At 32.2% G+C, this 20,392-nt stretch overlaps 1 protein-coding gene and 1 pseudogene across 2 annotated transcripts; one reads left to right on the top strand and one right to left on the bottom strand.

The window, feature by feature from the left end:
* LOC105110850 (respiratory burst oxidase homolog protein C-like) overlaps window positions 1-4,107 on the bottom strand; it is a 4,591-nt pseudogene extending 484 nt beyond the window's left edge.
* Window positions 4,108-14,718: 10,611 nt separating this feature from the next.
* XET (probable xyloglucan endotransglucosylase/hydrolase protein B) lies at window positions 14,719-17,335 on the top strand. Of its 2 annotated transcripts, XM_011006025.1 has the most exons (5): window positions 14,719-14,827; window positions 14,951-15,141; window positions 15,288-15,388; window positions 15,532-15,725; window positions 16,617-17,335. In XM_011006025.1, exons 2-5 carry the CDS (start codon window positions 14,955-14,957, stop codon window positions 17,014-17,016), a joined length of 882 nt encoding a protein of 293 aa, XP_011004327.1. In that variant the 5' UTR covers window positions 14,719-14,827; window positions 14,951-14,954; the 3' UTR covers window positions 17,017-17,335.
* Window positions 17,336-20,392: the final 3,057 nt, after the last annotated feature.

Genomic DNA, 20,392 nt, shown 5'->3' with positions numbered 1-20,392 from the left:
GAAGGAGGGGGGGGGGGGGGGGAATAAAAAAGGAGGGCCCAACGAAGTGGGTGGGCAAGGGTCGGTGAACTGACCAATTCGAGCATCTGGATGTCGGAGAGCGATTTTCTTGTAAACTTGTCGCCAGATGGGTTTGGCAAAGTGGGATTTGACCAGTGTGCCTGAAACAACATCCACGCCATTCTTGGCATGGTGTAATGACTGGAGCATTGCAATGAGGGCTGACCTTGCATCCCCTTCTTCATATACACTTGTGCAATAGTTGTGCAATTCTATCACCTGCTTGTCGTTCATCTCTGCCACCTCATTCATTATCTCTTTGAACCACTCGAATGAACCTTGTTCCCTCGTGACCCAATAGAAATATGCTTTTCTTGTTTTGAAACTTCTACAAGTAGCACCACATCATATTTCTTGTACTCTTGTGCCGGAGCTCCAAATGGACCATCGATTAATATCTTAGGAAAGCTGTAACATTGATTTAATGGCCACTTGTCATTGACATGTTCAAGGCAATAAAACCACTCTTTCTATTATGGACGACCAATATTTCAAATGAGACAGCCCATAAACCTCACATAAATGTAACTGGCACAAGTTCTCGAAGTAAAGAAAAGAGTCATTAAAGAAGAAGGCTGATTAAACATCTTAATTTACCTAGGATTGTTTTCTCCTTGCATATCAGCTCTGAGTAGTCCACTCTTCCCAGCAGGTGAAGGCTGACAAACCTAACAACAATTGAAAACATAAGAGATTGTTCGGAACAAAACACGAAGGAAATTTGGTTTGCATGAAGTCATTAGCTAACAACAGACCTCGGAGAAAACAGTTTGCAGTTGCCTCGTCCAATCACCGAGTGTTCGAATGTGAACGCTCAGGTAGTCATCTCCTGGCGAAGAAGTGATAGAGAATGGGTGCCTGTGTTCATACCAACTATGCATAAGCGTCCATGGTCAATAATTATACAATGTAATTGGATTGGGTTTCTTTGGCAAAATTAATTAAGTGGGCACCAGCTAGCAATCTGCCATGGAAATTAAATTAACTTACAATTGAAATGGAGAAACTGCAGCGCAGTTGACAAACATGTACTGCCCGCTTTTGTATTTGAAGCCTTGGGGCTTTGACATGTGCAATGCCAGGACGTTTCCAGGATAGACGGCAACCTGATAAAGTGTTCATGGACAAAATACGTACTGGTCTTCAGTGTGTTACAGATTAGCCAGTAGAAGTTGAAGATAAGTGGTACGTAATTCATGTAGACTTCATTCTACCGTACCTTCAGAATCTTAACAGCTCTGACGCTTGATCTAAAAGCCCTGATCAACCTTTCACACGCATAAAGGATAACCGGCACTGCTAGGTATATCCATGTCTGCAGTCAAGAAAAATTGGAAATGGATTGTTTATTTATAACAACTTAAGAGGTAGAAAAGAAGCAAATTCTTAATTCAGTTGCGACGCAAGGGAAGAATAAAGCACTAACCGTTTTCTTATACCATGTCTTTGTGAGGTAGAGGTAAATTCCATGGACCACGAGGAGAGTGTAGACAATAACGAACAGATGGTGGGAATACCAGAATGCATTGAAACCAGTGAGTTTCTTGAGAGGTTTAGGCAGGTTGAGCCTGTTACGACGGAACCAAGGCGTGGCTAATGTGAATGCTATGGTCATTAGCACTACCATTATAATGCCTGTGATCCCCTCCACACCTTTCAAAAACCACCCGTAGTTATCAGGTTGCTCATCTCCAAAGTAGGGTTTCAGAGGCTCGTATTCTTTTTCAGTGGCGTGAAGAAGTCGGGGGAAATCACACGTTATATGAGCCCCTGCATGTAATCCAGTTCCAATGGCAATTCCTACTGCAATAACCTAAACAAATCATAACAAGCATCCTTAGATTTTAAGACCATGCAGACTTCTCGAACATAATATGGGATAGATTAGTTTCATTACCTTGTGGAAATTTAGATTGTCATCAAAAGGCACAGCTACTCCTAATTTGGTCTTGTTTCGTAGCCAAGTAATGGTGTTCCGGCAGACTGGTAGTAAAATCAAGGCCATATTGAATTTAAGGGGCTCTGCCCCTCCTTTGGCAACACAAACGCAATAGCCCATTACATCGTATGCGGCCTTATTGTGTCGATACTCTATGAACTTGAAAGTAAATAAACCGGCAACGATTCCCATCCACAACATCATTATCCAAACTCTCTGCCAGTTATCCATCAAAAAGTACTTGACTTTTGGGTACCATCTCTTTAATGGATTGTTCTCTTGTGTAGGCTTCAGCTTTTGGCTCAATAATTCACTCAGAACTCGGCTATCGCTAACTCTGAAGGATTGGGTTGGAGCTTGCAACAGTAGTGTTTCCAAGTTATAAATCTGTTTATTGACACGAAAACAACAATTTTCATGTCAAAAATCTATAATATTATATTAAAAAAAAAATTAAACTTAAAAACATAATTTATAAGTAAAATTTCAAGATGTAATTTATATTATTTTAAAAAAAAAATTATGCCCGGAAAAATAAATGAACATTTGCTGTCGTTTAATTATACTGAGAAGATGGAAACTTTTGTGTGCTGTACCATGATGTATCCAGCATTATCTGGGTCTAATTCTTCCATAATCAGTGCAGCATACTCCTTGGTTTGTTTCTGAATGTTGGAGAGCTTGTTTGCGGAAGCACTTAGACTGATAATCTACAAATAAATTTGATATGGTCAATCACAACTGCTAATCGTATGTAAGAAATAAAGTCGATAAATCAATCACGATTAATTTATTCCGTTCATCTTATCGAAAAGAAGAAGAAGAATCGTGCCTATTGAGTGATTTTTTTTTTTGTTGGTTTGAACGGCTCCACGTTAATAAAATATTCACTCGAACCTTACCTCCAAAACTTCTTCTTCTGTTATTCTTCCATCAGCATCTTTATCAACCCTGCACAGATTATCGAATATTAAACACGTCACTGTTAATCAACAACATAGACAACAATTCAGAGGGAAAAAGAACCGTTCAATTAATATTAAACACTTTACATATCAAAGAATGTTTGGAGCCTAGAGTCAAAGCTTTCATCAGCAATCTGATCCCAGAACTGTCCAAGCTGTGCCTTGTTAATTGAATCACCATTTATGTTATGTCTCCGAGCAAGTGCACGAAATAATTCATTCGCAAATTCCTTAGAGTCCTTGTTCATACCTGTCGTATACAAATATAGTGATCAGTAAGAAAACAATCGCAGAAGGAGGACGAATAAGTTAATAGCCAACAGCGGTACTCACCTATGCATTCGCCAAACAAGGAACATGGAAGGAGGCCATTGGTAGAGGCAGTAAGTTCTTGAAATCGCTTCTCAACAGCAGGCCATTTATTTCCAGTTTTAGCAGTAATGAACTTAAGTCCCTTCAAGGCATGAGCAGCAGCTGACTTAGTCCTATCAAACCGTCTAGCTGTGGATGACCTTCTTGAAGCGAAGCGTTTTAGCTCCTGAGAAACCTGCCTGATTTTGAACGATGTGTTCCTAAACAAGGAAGACCGCAGCGAGGAGGAATTGTTTCCCTCTAGCGCTGTCTTCGCCAGCAAAGTCAGTTCGGGATCCTCATTAGCACCCTGAACGCTGTGAACTGCCACAGAGTCGTCACAAATATCCAAAGTAACCTCTACAAAGGAAGATGAATCGTCAGTGAAGCTGGAATTTATGGTGGTTTCAGGAGGAGTATTGAACCCCGCGCTCTTCTTGGAAGAATGCTTTTTATTGAGAAGTCCTCCTCCTCCTGATCCTAAAGGCCCACTAAAAGCTGTTCTGTCACTTGCTATGCTTTCTGTGTCCGAACCGTCCTCAGAATAAGCTCCCCTCAAGCCCTCGCTTCTGATCATTTTGAGTTACAGTACTTATCCTGCAAAACTTTTGCTAAAACAATGTGAGTTCGAAAAGGGAAAGTATAAGAAGAAAATATTAACTTTAAGCAGAAAGTTGATTGGTGTAGATATTGTAGTTTACAAAGAGTAGAGGGAGGAGGAACCTCATATATTCAGACGCAAAAATGTAAGGAAAAAAAATGGAGGCGGTTGCGAATAAATTAATTAATGGTTCCATGCATCTTTTATACTTTCTGTCACGTGCGCAAATACCACGACAAAGTGATGCCGGTCAAAGAGTCATCAACTACCAAGCATATCCTTTTATCTTCGTTTATTCACCTAATTTGCGCTAGCTGTAAACGAGATCTTCATAGTTAATTAACATGTTTTGCTGAAACTCAAAAGAATATTTTAAAAAACTCTACATTATATAATAAATAAACAAAAAAAATTTAATTAGTGTTTATAAAATAAAAGGTTTCAAAGTTAAAATTTGATTTAAATAATACTCAAATTTTTAGAGTAGAAAAGTTATAAGTAAAGCAAGCTTTAAATTTAAACCAAAACGTAGAATGTTGGCCCTACTCGAACTCATGTTTGGGATTCAGGTTAGATCTAGTTATGATCTTGGATTTAATTTATTGTAAAAAGGTAAAAAGATATTTTGAGATACAAAATATTATTTTTTGTCTATTAGAATTTGAATTTAAGCCTAATTCATAAAGAATTATTTTTTACAATGAGTGAAAGAAGAATTTTTTTAAAGTTTTTTTCTAAATTTTTACACTCCCCCTCACTTGAATTTTAGTGTTTTCTTACTATACCAATGCTAAACTAGGTTAATTAACCGCTTAAAACAACAACGATAATAAAATATCTAATCATTAAATTGAAATTAAGTTTTTTCAGGTAATTCTATGTATAATTTTCCTATGAGTTTAATGAATCTCCCGAAATAGGGTTTAAAAATTATTATTTAAGCTAATTTTGTTATTCTTCCTAAACCTTTTTAAATTCATTATTAATTTTTGAATTTTATATTTATTTTCTTTATGATTTTGAATTGTTATTTATTTTCTAGTAGAGGTAAGGTTTTTTCTTTTCTATTTAAATATTTTGTAAATCTTTAAACATGTGTTAGAGAATAATATAAATTATATCATAAAACCCTACTTAAAAGTTTAAGTAATTGAGTTGAGATGGTTTTTTGATATAGTATTAAAGTTTTAATAACCAAGTGGCTATGAATTTGAATCTCATCATTTCTATTTATTTGATAAAAAAATCAAGCAAAAAATAATATAGACTTGTACAAGTTTCAAATTTAAAAGATTTTCACTTAAAAAAATATGTTAGAGAATAATATTGAATTGAAATAATTCTATTCATACATACTTTATTTGCATTATTTTAAAAAAAATACAACTATAAATTTAATAAACAATTATAAATTTAATAGTCATATTTGTGACTGTTTTGTTCATCAAATCTTTTTATGTTTTCTCTGGATTATTGATGGATGCTAAAGATTTAATGCCGCCACGAGAATGACAAAATAATGCACTTCTTCATTCTAGCATTAGTGCTAACCAATCAGCAGCACAATATTACATCTTGGTAACTGAGGCTTCCCATCATCAAATGACTGTCGTTATCCATCACGAATTGTTGGGCATATAAAAAAGAAGCGGTGATGAGACCGATACATCTAGGAACGACTAGAGCTAGGTATCAATGCTAGTTGAGGCAACCATACAACCAATAAAATGTTATAAATGCAAATTCATTTATGAATTATTGATCCTGTAAGCTTTATCTAGGTTTTCTATTTTTTTTTTTATAATTGCGAATGGAGCTTACCATAATCTCTCTTCCTCTAACTAGAATCTTCTCTTATAAACCGTTCATGTAGGATTACATTGATATTTAGTAATGTATCATGCCGATCTCTTCCCCTTCTTTCGAGCTAGGAAACCTTCTTCACAAATTATTAAAAGTAATTTGTATTGATAAGCTTTGTATCCTTTTTTCAGCACATAGTACTCAATGTTATCATCATGCTTCATTCTCTTGTGTAACATGCACAATACTGTACTCAATTTATGATATACTAGATTGGCCCAATGAATTGATATGAAGTTTGATTTGAGTCAAGTTTTTTTTAAAACAAAATAAGTAGAGTTGAGATTAAAAGGTTGATTTGGTTAAAATTCGTTAATTTTTAAAAATGTTATTTTTTAAAATGATGTATTTTTAACCTTTTTTTTATAAATAGAATTAAATTAACTCATATTAATCAATGTTAACTTACCCAACTTCTAGCTGAAATCTTGTACCAAACCGAAAGAAAAGAGACCCTTAATTTATTTTATTTTGTGATAAGAAAATGGGGCCCGGCTCAATGTCTAATCCCAAGAAGCAGTGGGGCAATTTTAATTATTCAAATCAAGCTCAAATATTTTGTCTAAAAGCATAACTTAAGTATGGTAAGATTATATGGGACGTGATGACAACTTCTTCCAAGTATCTGTCAAATATTTCCATTCTTTTTTTAATCATTTTGGTTACATTGTGGTTTACTTTTGTGTTAAAACCAAGAAGATTGTGATGCTTTTCAAGACTCTTGACCCGTTTGTTTTTTTATTTTAGAATTGTTTTTAAGAAAATTTGAAATTTAAATTTTTTATTTTAAATTAATATATTTTTAGTATTTTTAGATTATTTTAATATGTTGATATTGAAAATAATTTTTAAAAGAAAATATTATTTTAATTAAAATTCACTTTCATAGCTAGAAGTAGACTTTTAAGAAATAATCAACTTATCATGATTTAATTAACGAGCTTAGTTTTTAATCGTTATTAAACGAAGCAATCGGCCCGGCATGGTAACGTCACAAGTTTATTTTATTAAGTGGAAGTAGCTATTCTTTACAATCTCACGGACAAACCAACTGCCATGCATTTTCATTTGAAAGGAATTGTTTGAAATGATACGGTAATGTTATTTTTAAAATATTTTTTAATTTTTTTAAAATTATTTTTTATATTAATAAATTAAAATTATTTAAAAACACTAAAAAAATAAATTTTAACTGAAAAAAAAACAATTTAAAACTCAAACAATAAACAATTCGAATAAAACAAGTTCCCATCATCAATTTGACCTCTTTGCTTCTTCTTTTTTCTCATCATTCCCGGTATTTGCTCCGAAGACAATTGATGTAAATCGAATCGCTAAGGTGAACAGGTCAATTTGAGCAATATACATGAGCAAAAACACGGTGCTCATTTAAAGAGAAACCCATGACGCGAGTGAAATCAAAGAGTGTTGAAAATGAGGGAGATTTGTCAAGAGCTTCTTCTTCAAAATTATGTGAAAATGGTTCGAGGCAATGCGTCTCCATCACCCTATTTCCCGGAACGCGGATGCACAATCTTCTCCCGAAGAAAGTTGCAAAAGTCAAACTGGAACTACGACATAGAAACTTGGACCGCTGATAGTCGGCGTGATGAACCTGGTCTTTGTCATATTTTTCACCTGCTCTTCACGGGGAGTTTAGCTCCCGAGGAAAGGAAAGGAATGAAGGCCAAAACAATCCACAAATCTAACTTCGGCTCCTTTCAAATTCGGACATATATATATATATATCAAAGTCTTTCTATAACAATTAAGTTGAAATTTCATGCACGGAATGAGTGGACCCTAACTCCATGAATGCATTGCATGAAATTTTTTGAAAGTGTCTTGGAAGAATCTTTCGATAAGCTGGTGCTGTTCTTAGAAGAAGAATTGCATATTATTGATTTATTAGTTGGAAGGTGATTTCAAGGAAATTTTATACGTAGAATTAACATTGTTATAATAAAAATCAAAATTCCTTCCCCGTGTAGAGTGAATGAATCAAATTGCAATTTTTATTTTTAGCCTTGTTTTAAAAAATATTTACAAATCTGTTACCTTTGGAACCTGGAAGGAGTCGGGATCTCCTTCTCTCCTTCTACAGTACATGTGTTTAATGGCTTTCACGCACCCACCGAAGTCAATGTTTAGACATCATATTTCTTTACCAGCTGCTCCATCCACTCCTCTAATAATAAACGAGGATGAGATGAAGCTATAGAGTCATGGATGATATTGCCTTAAAACCTGACATGATCAAGCCGGTTAAGAAGTTAAGTCAACTCTGACCCGATTAAAACTATTAATTATTTTTAAAAATATTTTTATTAATTGTGTTATTTTTATTTTTTATAAAAATAAAAAATTAAATTAATTTGAGTTAAACTCGAGATTTATTTTAGATCAACTACTAGTCGGGGTTTAAAAACTAAGATAGAATATTGCTTATTATTAAAGGAGTCCTGATTGTAAATTAAGGTTGAGAACAGAGAAATTGCCAAAGGGAAAGGAAAAGAACAAAAACAATAAAGCCCAATCAACATAAATTGATAGCCCAAACATGCAGCTCCAGTCTCAAAGCCAGTTGGCCCAGCTCTGCCCGACTGATGCTTTTTGGCACTGTTTATTTTTGTGATGGAAAAGTATTTTTGAAAAAAAAATAATAATTTAATGTTTAACAGACAGGCTGCATGGGTAACCATTCAACATCTCCTGTGGGACTATTTTGAGAAAGGGCATACTTAAACCAAGGCAAGTGTGAGGCCAGTAACCCATGAAGGCGTCCTCCTTTCATGATTAAGCAAGTTTTTATCAAGAGTATTAGCTCACTTTTTTATATATATATTAGAATTGATAAAAATTAACTATCCAAGGAAAAACATTGTTTATTTGGTTTAATGATGATTTTGCTCTTTAATGATGATTTTGCTCTTCCTAAAAAAAAATCTTTTAATTTAATATTAGAGAGGTAGTTTAATTTTTCTCAAGACCCATCAATGATTATTAGATTGACCAGAAATAACTCAATTTTTTCACATTTTTATAGCATAATAAAACGTGTAAACTATCCATAAAAGCAAAATAAAATAAAATAAAATGATGTATATGGGGTTTTTTTTGTATTTTCAACCTAGCTGTTTAGTTATAATTAAGTTAGTTGAATGGTAATTTAATATTTTAATGAGTATAAAATATAATTAAAAAAAACTCAAAAGTGTAAATGCTAGCATTTGGAAAGCGTCCAAGGTATTTTGACAACACGTATGACATCTTCTAGAGAACAAAAATCTCCCTTCATAGTATCATTGGGATCATTATGATATCTTTGTGTTGATAATTGAACGATTTGTTGTTGGTAATATTTTTTTTTTATCTTTTTCTTCTTTTTTCTCCTTGAAAATTTCTTTAATTATTTAAAAAAATAGAGTTGTCTTTTTATTTATTGAAATTTCAAGATTTGATTCTTCTTTTTTATTTCTATTTTTTTTCCTGTTATAAAATTTTAATTTATTTTTAATTTCATCATTCAATCCTAAATTATGAGATGTTATTTTTTTTAATTTGGTTATTGATCTTTTGATTTTCTTTCTTTTTGTTAAATTGATTTTTTTTTAATTTCAACTTTAATTAAAAAATCTATAGTTATTCTCTAATTTAGTTTTTTATTTCAATTTTGTTCATCATTTCTTTAATTACTATTTTTTGTTTAGAATTCTTTTGTATTATTATTATTATTATTTATATAAATTTTATATTTTAATATTTGATTAGTTGAGAATTTAGCTATGTAATTTTTCTATATATGGTGCTTTTGGCCTAATAACATAAGTCATGAGTTTGAAAAGTTAACACATGTTAACATCGTTTGTTTTTTTTTGTTTATTTTTTTTTTAAGATCTCATTACTTAACATTGAGTTTTTTTTTATGAATTTTGTCATGTTTTATGTTTTCTTTTATATTATATTATTTAAATCTCATAACCTGAATCATAAATTTAGAGGGTTAAATTAGGTTGACCCAGTCTTTTTTGATGAAGTTGCTTTTTAAAAAACAAGAATTATAATATTATTTTTCAATTTATCCTTCAAAATTTGATTATTTAAATTAATCTTCATCATTTTTCATGTTTTGGCTTTGATTGAGTCATCCTATTAGGATGATCTAGGGCGTAAAATTTATTCATCTTATATAATTTTAGTTTTTTAAGGTTTTTTTATTTGTTATTTTTTTTAGTTTTCATATTTCTACAAATTAGTTTATTGAAAATTAAATTTTATAATTTTTTCTTATTTATTTTATATTAAGTTATTCCATCTATATTACTCAGATTACAGGTTTATCATGCTAATTTAATACTAACTTGAGTTTTTTTTTTTATCTATTTTTATCTTATATTTAATTAGTTGGGTTTTTTTTTAATTTTTTTTAAGTTATCATTATCTGTTATTATTATTTTTTATAATATAATTAAAAATAAAATTAATTTATTTAATTTAGTCAATTTTAAAAAACATTCTTATAGCATTTGAATATTATTTTTTATGATGATGATAATAATTCGCAAAAACACGGTTACACGTCTAGTTTATCTCTGATCTATCTATTCAATCCTTGCTGTTGCCAATGACATGAGCCAAACCCCCAAGTGGTTAAATATGGGTAGCTTCCACGCACCAGCAATGAATTATTAATAGACAGCTAAGGTGCGTTTGATTTTTGTTAGGCGCCGTTTTATCCAGATGGATGTGCCACGTCAATCATCAATCTTGACAACTCGACATCTGTGCACTTCACGATGGCGACTGCTTTCTTAGAGATTCACACGAACGAAATATGGTCTTAAAGTGTTTTATAGCCCGTCGGCATTAACGATGTGAACAAATAATTCTCATCCACGTATTAAAACTGTAAAAAATATATTTTTATTAGTATTAATGTCATGAATTTTTTCTTTACAAAAATATTTAAGATAAAGAGGGACATGGTTGATAATACAAAAGAATATAAATATTCCCGAACCAGATATATAAATGTAAGTTTTATTTTTTTATTTAATTTATTCATAAAGTATTTATCATAAAAGATTAATAACAAACATTCATTAAACACTTATATTTTTATTTATTATAAAATTGCTAATTTAATCATTGAAAAATCTCAAAACTTTAGATAGAATTGTTTTATAGGAATTTAAACCTCAACCACCAACCCTTTACTTTTCTAGTTACCGGAATATAAATGTATAATCATCTATTATTTAAATACTAAAACCTTAGTCATGAGTATATTGTTTTTTTTTATCATATTTTTTTTCAAAAAATGTAATAGAAATTAGAATGTATAAATTAAAAAAGTTATTTTTTATTAAATCAACATCTTGATTTAATTTAAAAGTCAAAATATTTTTTTTAGCAAATGCACTTATAATTTTTTTTAATAAAAAAATTCAAATCAGTTTGCAAAAACCACACGCGTTGAGAAACTTAGTTCAAATTCAACTCATATACATGCTGATTGATGACACTTAAATACAGGGTGGGATTACCATATAAACCTTGTTTAAAATACAAACCATGGCTAAAACTATTATAAAATTATAAAAAAAATATTAATTTGATATTTTTTATGGTAAGGTTTGAGAAAGGAGGCTGAGTTTATGCACTTATCCGATTAAAAACTTAGGAAGAGGATTGCAGGGGGAAAGGAAAAAAGAAAGATTCACCATTAATAACTGGCATCGGAATCTTTCTGGGTGATCAAACAGTAAGGCAAGCCGGATGGAGCTGGAATACCCCAGAAATGCCAGTTCAGAATCAGTTTAGAAAAAGATAACAAAAGACCCACTGTGCAGCGGTAGGATATCGTCACAAATCACGATTTGCACCAGGCAGGTTCTCCCCTGGGTGGCCCGTCGAGATTTACTGACGTCGGGGGTTTAGTATATATCTTGGGTGGCACTACATGAACGCATTCATGTGCAGGGATGACACTGTTCAGAGTTCGGAGACCATTTCACATGATAATCTCACATGGACCCCCTGCTCCAATCCTATATATATATATATCCAGACTGCAGTGATTGCGAAAAAACTGTGGCCCTATCTTTCTGACATTTTAATCCCACCCATGCTCTTTATCTCTTTCTGGTCTTTAGCTAAGGAGGAGACACATCTTTCTTGTCGTAGTTAAAAATTTGTATAGGTTTATATTAATTTATATTTAATTTTTATTAAATAAATAAAAATAATAACATTCAAATTCATTATCATTTAATTATTAATATTTCAATATTATTTTCTAACAAAGTTTGATATAAAAATTTAAATTATTAGATTAAATTTTAAAATATAATTTATATTAATTTTTAAAAAATCAGCCTAAACTTAAAATGTTGTGATTACATTCTAGAATTATTAACAATTATGTTTCAATATAATTGTTATTTTATTATAAATATTTTTTAAAGTATTTTAATTTAAAAATATATTAAAATAATTTTTTATTTTTTTAAATTTATTTTTAATATTAAGATATTATGCAAAAACAAACAATCGAACGTATTTAAAATCACATCAATCATTCTTAATAGAATTATTTAAAAGTTGTTCTCTAAAAACTCGGAGCACCTACAGGCAACATGCAATAGATTTCATAATCTCGTTTTCTGTTCCAGTGATGTTGATACTTTGGTTTTCATTTTTCAAGAATAATTCCTTTTCTTTTATTATCTTTTAAAAAATGTAATATCATCAGTAAAATAAATTTAAAAATAAGGCAACCTTTCATCATCGAAGTGATGTTTCTTAATTGTATATAAACAAGGTCTCGAATACAAATCGAATCGTGTAAGTGAGATTCAAATCTCTAGAGTATAAGTAAAGGGAACATAAAATTATCTGACTTTTGATAAACGAATCAAGAGAACAGAATTCTGCAGGAACGAAAATGTCTGTCGAGCAGAAAAAAGAACAACAATAAATGATGCGTCCTGGCAAAGGAAAACGTAGTTATGCCTTGCTCAACATGTACCTTCTTAGGATTTAACGTAAGCTAGCTATGTCTGTTCAAACAAAGGGACATGGAAAGTGGCGATCGGTGAGAACTGATAAGAAAGACATGGATCGTGCAAACACATGGTGATGCTCTGCAGTATGGGCCACTGGATAGTGGGGGGCACCTTTCGGTTTTCTTCTTGTTTCTCTCGTTCTGAAACTATTTTTTTCACTATGTTTGGCACGTTCGGAAATAAAATTGAGTGGATGCGGGGGGGAGTCTAACAGCGTTCCTGCAAGTCCCCAGCCCTAACTCGCAACGACAGGAGCACATCTGGATTTCAAAGGTTGTCTTCTGTACATATCTCTTCACTAGTGACAAAGTGTCATTGTTCACTGTTTCCTCTAAAAATCCATGCATCGCTCATTTAAAACCAAAAAAAATTAATATTGGTCACAAAACTGATCTAATTCCTTGATGGTAAGTTATGATATCAGTTGATGGGTCGGGGTTTAATTTCTCAAGTTGCTTATATGGGGCATTTACGTAGACTATACGCAGAATATATATGCACCAAAAGGCTAGGCAAAATCTTTCGTAAGAAGTAATTTGAATTTTAATACTTCACCTTTTCTTTTCTTTTCCTAATGTTATGTTTGACAAGTGGTTATAAATTATCTTTGTAAAATCTAACTTTATTCGTTTTTTTTCTTTTAAAAAAAGAGGTGAATTATTAAGGAGATAATGACCGGTAGATTGTTTTTAGATGAACTAATTACCAACAAAACTAAAATAAAAATAATGTGTATTTTACTATCCATTGCACTGTTACCATAAAACAGTGCAAATTTTTTTTTTAGTTTTTTTCTCTTTTTTTAATTTTATTTTTTTTAAAAATTGGTTCCTTGCACTGTTCATGTGAGTATTAATTTTTTTTTTCGTTTTTTTTCCTGTTCATTGCACCACCCATGCAATTTTCTTAATTTGTTTCTGTTCATAAATAGTGTTGTTTTTGTTTTTTCTCGCCGAATTTGATTTATGTATAATCTTATCCTTTCAATATATAATAACATGATTTTATATATCAAACTTTTTTTCCTCCATATTCTCACATACTGTGAAAGTTTCGTCTGTATCAAAACGAAGACACATGCCTTTGTGATTAACAATGTAAGAACGAATCGTGGGTTTCCTAGGAAGGAAAATTAGAAAGTATTCCACCCATTCACTTGCTTGCTTGCTTCTCTCAAATTTGCCTCTCTGCACTTGCAATTAGCCTATTAACAAAATCAATGTTTTATATAGCAAGTGACCACAACGAGAAATGCTTTCCCAGATAAGGAAGCGGAACCTTCATCTCTCATAACTGTTTTGAAAGAAAAAACGAAAGAACGTTTTACCTGATCTTTTGAATTTTACCTTGACGGTAGAAATCTCCTTCCTTTACGCCAAACGTCACCGTAGTAGAGTCGGTGGGCTTGAAGTCATCATTAGCAAAAGAGCCCGAGACAAAAGCAGAAAAGTGCAGTCCTCGAAAAGAGAAAAAACCAGGGACAAAAGCCGAATATGTGAAGGTGGCCCAGATATCTTAGGTGAGAGATGCAGCTAGAAAGAAAGAGAGAAGGAAATTTCAAGATTGGTCAGCTGTGCTCATATTTTTCCTTTCCCATCAACCCCCCAAGAAAAATAAACAAATACCACACGAGTCTCAGCGTTTCCAACTTTCAAGATGTTTTCAAAACACATTCTTCGCCTGTCATCGAGCATGGCCTCCTAGTCCATCCACTTTTTCAACATCCAGAAGTTAAATAATTGCACATTTCTCCTCTACCCACTATCACATAAAAATTAAAATAGGCTGTTGTGGTAGCTACTAGCTAGCTGTATTACCACTGCCAATTATTATAGTTTTTTTAATCAAATCAAATAGTTTGCCCCCGCATACCCTCCAATAATTTAATTTTAGTTTTGAAATAACCACTATTTAAAGGGCCTCTCCTCCTCCATTCTCCTCATCCAATTAGCTCCCCTTCAGGAGTACTCTCTACGCTCAGGTAATGCTAGCTCTAGAACCTTGAATATGCTTGCATCTTGATTCCTCTCATGCTCAACATCTCTAGTCCCTTTAAGGTCTTATATTGTGTCTCAAGAACTCACATTTCTTTTGAAATGTGCAGAGATATGGCTGCTTCTCTATGGACTTTTTTTCTTGGCATGCTGTTTATGGTATCTGGGACAATGGGAGCTGCCCCAAGGAAGCCAGTGGATGTGCCTTTTGGAAGGAACTATGTTCCTACATGGGCTTTTGACCACATTAAGTACTTCAGAGGAGGCTCCGAGATTCAGCTCCAGTTGGATAAATACACCGGTATACTACAATCAGATCAATCCTTTTTTTTTTTGCTATCCATCGTTCATTACATTTCAACACAGCTTCCTGGCTTTTTATTCCTTGTTTTTCTTCATCAAAACATAGTATATCGTGCTAACAGCAGTGGGTTTGATATTGCGAAGGTACTGGTTTCCAATCAAAAGGGTCATACTTATTTGGCCATTTCAGTATGCAAATGAAGTTGGTTCCTGGTGATTCAGCTGGAACAGTTACTGCTTTCTATGTAAGCGTTTCTCATCACATCGTGACTGATCATTTTCATCTCACTTCTTTAGGATTTTAGAAGACCTTTCCCTTTATCACCATTCCCAACTTCTAATTCCATTTTTTTAACATTAATTTATTGTTCGTGTGTTTCTTTGGCAGCTATCTTCACAAAACTCAGAGCATGATGAGATAGACTTTGAGTTCTTAGGAAACAGGACTGGCCAGCCTTATATTTTGCAGACAAATGTTTTCACAGGAGGCAAGGGAGACAGAGAACAGAGGATTTACCTTTGGTTTGACCCAACCATAAGATACCACTCTTACTCCGTCCTATGGAATTCGTATCTGGTAGTGTAAGTATCCTTTCCTATTATATCTTTCTGCACTAATTTTGTAGGAACCTTCTCACAAAAAGAAGAAAGGCTCCGCACCTGAACCGACTAAATTTCTTTTTCAAATTAGTTAGATTAGCTATACAGATCCTTTCTCTTTTCAGCAGCTCTGTTATAGGCTAAACTCTTGAGGGTTTCATGTGACTGCATAGATGTTGGGTGGTGGTGGGTCTATCAATCTTTTAGATTTCGTTCCCTGAAAAAGAATGAACAAGTTTGGTATCTAACTATACTTTTTTTTGTCCTTCAAATCCAAAAGTTTGGCCTTGGGATGGAGTGATCCTCAATAGCTAACTAAAATAATGTAGCAGCATAAATGAATTCTAGCTAACTCATTGATGCAACTGGCATCCAACTAAATTTATTGCCAAAAAACACAGATATGAAATGAAGAAACAAATCAACGAAACCTTGGAGGACTGTGTGTGAAATTTGGTAAAAGTAGGTTTCTTTTCTGACTCGAAATTTTTGTTTTCAACTATCGATCCCGACATAACTTTTGAGCTGGTCTACACTTTTTTCGAAATTTGATTATGTGAAATGGACAATTTATAACATAAACTTGGGCCGTCCTGTTCTTATAAAGTAAATCACGCATGTGCCAAGCATGGTATGTGATGAAAAATCCAATCTGATCAACCGTAAAATTTAATACTCTTATCAACCAATTTGTTTAATAATATAGTATTTAATTAACTTCTTGTACATGCAGTTTATTTTAATAAGTTGCAGTGCAAGTGGCATGTTCTTGGCAACTTCATGTGTGCGTGATCAATGTCTCTATATGAGAAATGGGTTAAAACGATTTTTTGTATATGCTGTTGGATTAATTATATGAGTGGTGCCCTTCAGGTTCTTCGTGGATGATGTGCCAATCAGAGTGTTCAAGAACTGCAAAGACTTGGGAGTGAAATTTCCTTTCAACCAGCCAATGAAGATATACTCAAGCCTATGGAACGCCGATGATTGGGCTACCAGAGGTGGACTTGAGAAGACAGACTGGTCCAAGGCGCCCTTTATAGCTTCCTACAAGAGCTTCCACATAGATGGCTGTGAGGCCTCCGTGGAAGCGAAATTCTGTGCCACACAGGGTACCAGATGGTGGGACCAGAAGGAGTTCCAGGATCTTGATGCCTTGCAGTACAGGAGGCTCAGATGGGTACGCCAGAAATACACCATCTACAACTACTGCACTGATAGATCAAGATACCCTTCACTGCCACCAGAATGCAAGAGAGACAGAGACATATAAAGTATAGTGTTGGAGACCAAGCATGTTGAAGCTGGCTATATAATTGGATTAATGTTGATTGACGAAGCCCCACTAGCTCTTAATTTCCACACAGCTGCTTCCATCCTGTTTTTCATCTATAATTGAGAGCGTGATTTATGGCTCTTCTGTCATCATCAGTCAACACCTGCTAGGATTTCTACTGTTTTATCATTTTTTAAACATCAGTCTTACCGTTTGTATTACTCTACAAAACGTATCCACTGGATACATGTTTTCGTTATTACTCTCGGCTTGCCCGACTTCTGATGAAGTTGATAAAAATAATTGCTATTCTTTACTTTGCCTGTTTCCTTTGATCATGAGCTGTCCAAGGTTTGGTATTCTGACATGAATGATACTTCCACGTGTTCACATGCATGGATTTAAAGATGACCTGCTTGGTTCAGTCACTGTTTAAGGTCCTGATTTAAAAAAAAAACCTTTTCATCATTTTAATGTGGTAATTTTAAAAATATAAAAATATTAATTTTTAAAAAATTATTTGAATATATTTTTAAATAAAAATATATTTTTAAAAAAAACTACAAACATACTTTTATGTACGTTCTAAATATGCCCTCCATCCATAAAACACACATATATGCATTTTTCTTACTTGTCTCTATGTTTTTGAGAATGAAGAAACTGGTAAATCTTTTCTAAAAGAAAAATACTATCTCTGGACGTTACTGGACAATTTCTCAAGCAGATGAAACGATGTTCGATAACTTTCTTCTCTCTCAAATTCAATACAAAATTTGACACAAGTGAGTTTCTAGCTACCATGGTATTTTTTACTTCTACTATTAAGATGAGAGGCACTCGACATCGTATTTTTGTGTAAATTACCTTGAATATTTTATGGTTTGATTTTTTTTTATAAATTTAATCAGATTTTTTAATATTACACTTTACAACTTTGGTCAAAATAAATTTTAAAAATCAACCAAAAAATAATAATATCTTTATACACACACACATATTAAAGCAAGGCAATTCCTCTCTTCATGCTAACCTTCTCTCCTCTCTCACAAGCTTCACTAATTAAACCAAGCCCTTGAAAATTGAAGCAAACTTTCTCTCCTCAATTCTTGACCTCTGCCATTATCTTTGTTGGTTTGGCCAAGTCTTGTGTTATTCTAATCTGCCCTAAAATTTCTGCTAGCAGCCCTAACAGTCTTTCACTTCTCCACCTTTAAAGCACTAAACTATGTCCCAGGAATTGTCCACGAGGCTTGAAGACACTGTACATCCTGAAATAGATTGACGTAGGCGAGCAATATACCTTACCATTAGTTGTTCCTTTGTTTTTGCAAGATCGTTTTTAGAAACTAGCTGGTAAAACTTATTTGTGTAATTAATAGATTTGTGTAATCATTTATAGATTTACTCTCTTGTTTCAGCGTGTAGAGTCTCTGATATAGAGTTTGAGAGTAGCAATATATATATATATATATATATATATATATATATATTCTCTCATCTTCTTCTTTATCTTACCCAATTATTAATTATAACCTTCCCTTGTCTCTCTCACTACTTCCATAAGTAGATGCCCTACATTTTAATTTGATTGCAATCAACTTAAATCACATTTAGTCAGGTATATTCTTGTATTAAAAAAATACTCTCAATCTCATTCAACTACTTTATGAATTTTTCTACTTATAAAGTTCCTAAAACTCAGGAATTTTGATATAAAAACTTAAATCTCTAATCATATTATGTTCTCGTTGAAGAGGTGATCTCCTCTGAATCTATTTATGGTTATCAATACCAGCCAGGGAACCAGGTTCACTCTTCTATTCCTGATCATATTGCTCCTAATCTCATAGGTCACTATTCTCCAGCCCATAAGTGAGTTCTATGATTTTTCTTTATATGTATTTGATGACAAGCTCCTATACATTTTTTCTCTTGAAGGAGGCTTTTCATCCCTTTCTTTGTCATGCCGTACTCCTCAACCTCTTTCCATCATGGTTTGCTAGCGGCATTCAACAAGAAAAAAAGATTTTCTTTCACAGGATTGCAATACACAATAAGCAATAAGTCTGAGATGGTTGAGTTCTAATATTAACTGATGCAAACAAAAGTCAAAAACAACATCAAACAAGGAACACAAAATCTTGATGAGTGAAAGGGGATGCATATATGAAACATAAATTCAAAGTTTATTCTCTTTAAAATAACAATATTAAAGTTCTCTTTTAATACTTTTTTAAATTATTAAATATGTCAAAAACTCCACCTCAACTAGAAAATAAAAACAAAAATTCAAAATTATAAAGAAAATAAATAGAAAAACCAAAGAAATAGAAAATCCAAATATATCTAAAGATCTAATAATCTATATAGCGATAAAAAAAATAACTTTCAAAAAATTTATAAAAATTTAAAAACAATTCAACAATCAAATAAAAAATTATAATATTTTTGAGCTATCAATCTTGTATGAAATGATTAAATTTTCTCTTGAGTTTAGATATATTCTGTTAATTAATAAATATAAGATCATTTATATAATATATTTTAAACAAATCCTCGTCTAAATATAATAGACATATCCTTATATATTTTAAACAAATCCGCATCTAAATATAATATACCTATGCTTGCCTATTCAAAATTATTTATTATAAAAAACTCTTCTCCTTTATATGAGATTTCGCGATGTATTAAACACAGAGTTACCCGTGACTTCATATTCTTGCCTGATGGTTCGTTCCCCAACGAATTACTATGCTATATATAAATTGCTTCTATAGTCCTTTGGGTTCTGTTCTCCTTTTTTAAGAATAGAATGCTAAACTTTTCATTACCTTTGAAACGATGAATACATTTATAATGGATTAAAAATAACAGAAGGGCTCAAGGTCAGCTGATCACAATTAAAAATATTTAAACTTTTAATATATGAATCTGATCACTAGCAATACTTCGTCAATTAACTTTTCATCAACTCTTGCATGATCATTATTAAAATAATTATACTTGTTTGAAATTATAGTTATGTTTATTTTTAAATATTTTTTTACTAAAATATATTAAAATAATATTTTTTATTTTTAAAAAGTTATTTATAAGATTAATGTTTCAAAACAATTCAAAATATATATAAAAATTAAATATTTTTAAAAATATAGGTATAACTACATTTCCAAACACCTAACAAATCTAGGCCTAACTCATGATCATCTTCAATAAGAAATATGAATTTAAAGCTTTTTTTTATGAAAAAAAAGATGGAAAATTGCGTTGGCATTTGGCAGCACCCTTCATTTCTTGAAGGTCTGTTTTTCAGTATTACAAATATAATTTACTTGGTATAGGTAAGGATAAAATTAATGCAATCGAT

This window comes from Populus euphratica, unplaced genomic scaffold, assembly GCF_000495115.2.
Source record: "Populus euphratica unplaced genomic scaffold, PopEup_1.0 scaffold265.1, whole genome shotgun sequence".
Lineage (NCBI taxonomy): Eukaryota > Viridiplantae > Streptophyta > Magnoliopsida > Malpighiales > Salicaceae > Populus > Populus euphratica.
The sequence above is the reverse complement of the archived record's forward strand: the minus strand, read 5'-3'. Positions and strand labels throughout refer to the sequence as shown.

What these genes read in the sequence shown, in the direction of transcription:
- XET (XM_011006025.1), top strand. Translation starts at nt 14,955, where the DNA reads ATGGCTGCTTCTCTATGGACTTTTTTTCTTGGCATGCTGTTTATGGTA. An exon ending in CCAGTTGGATAAATACACCG is followed by an intron (nt 15,142 to 15,287) that starts GTATACTACAAT and finishes GATATTGCGAAG; the next exon opens with GTACTGGTTTCCAATCAAAA. An exon ending in GAACAGTTACTGCTTTCTAT is followed by an intron (nt 15,389 to 15,531) that starts GTAAGCGTTTCT and finishes TTTCTTTGGCAG; the next exon opens with CTATCTTCACAAAACTCAGA.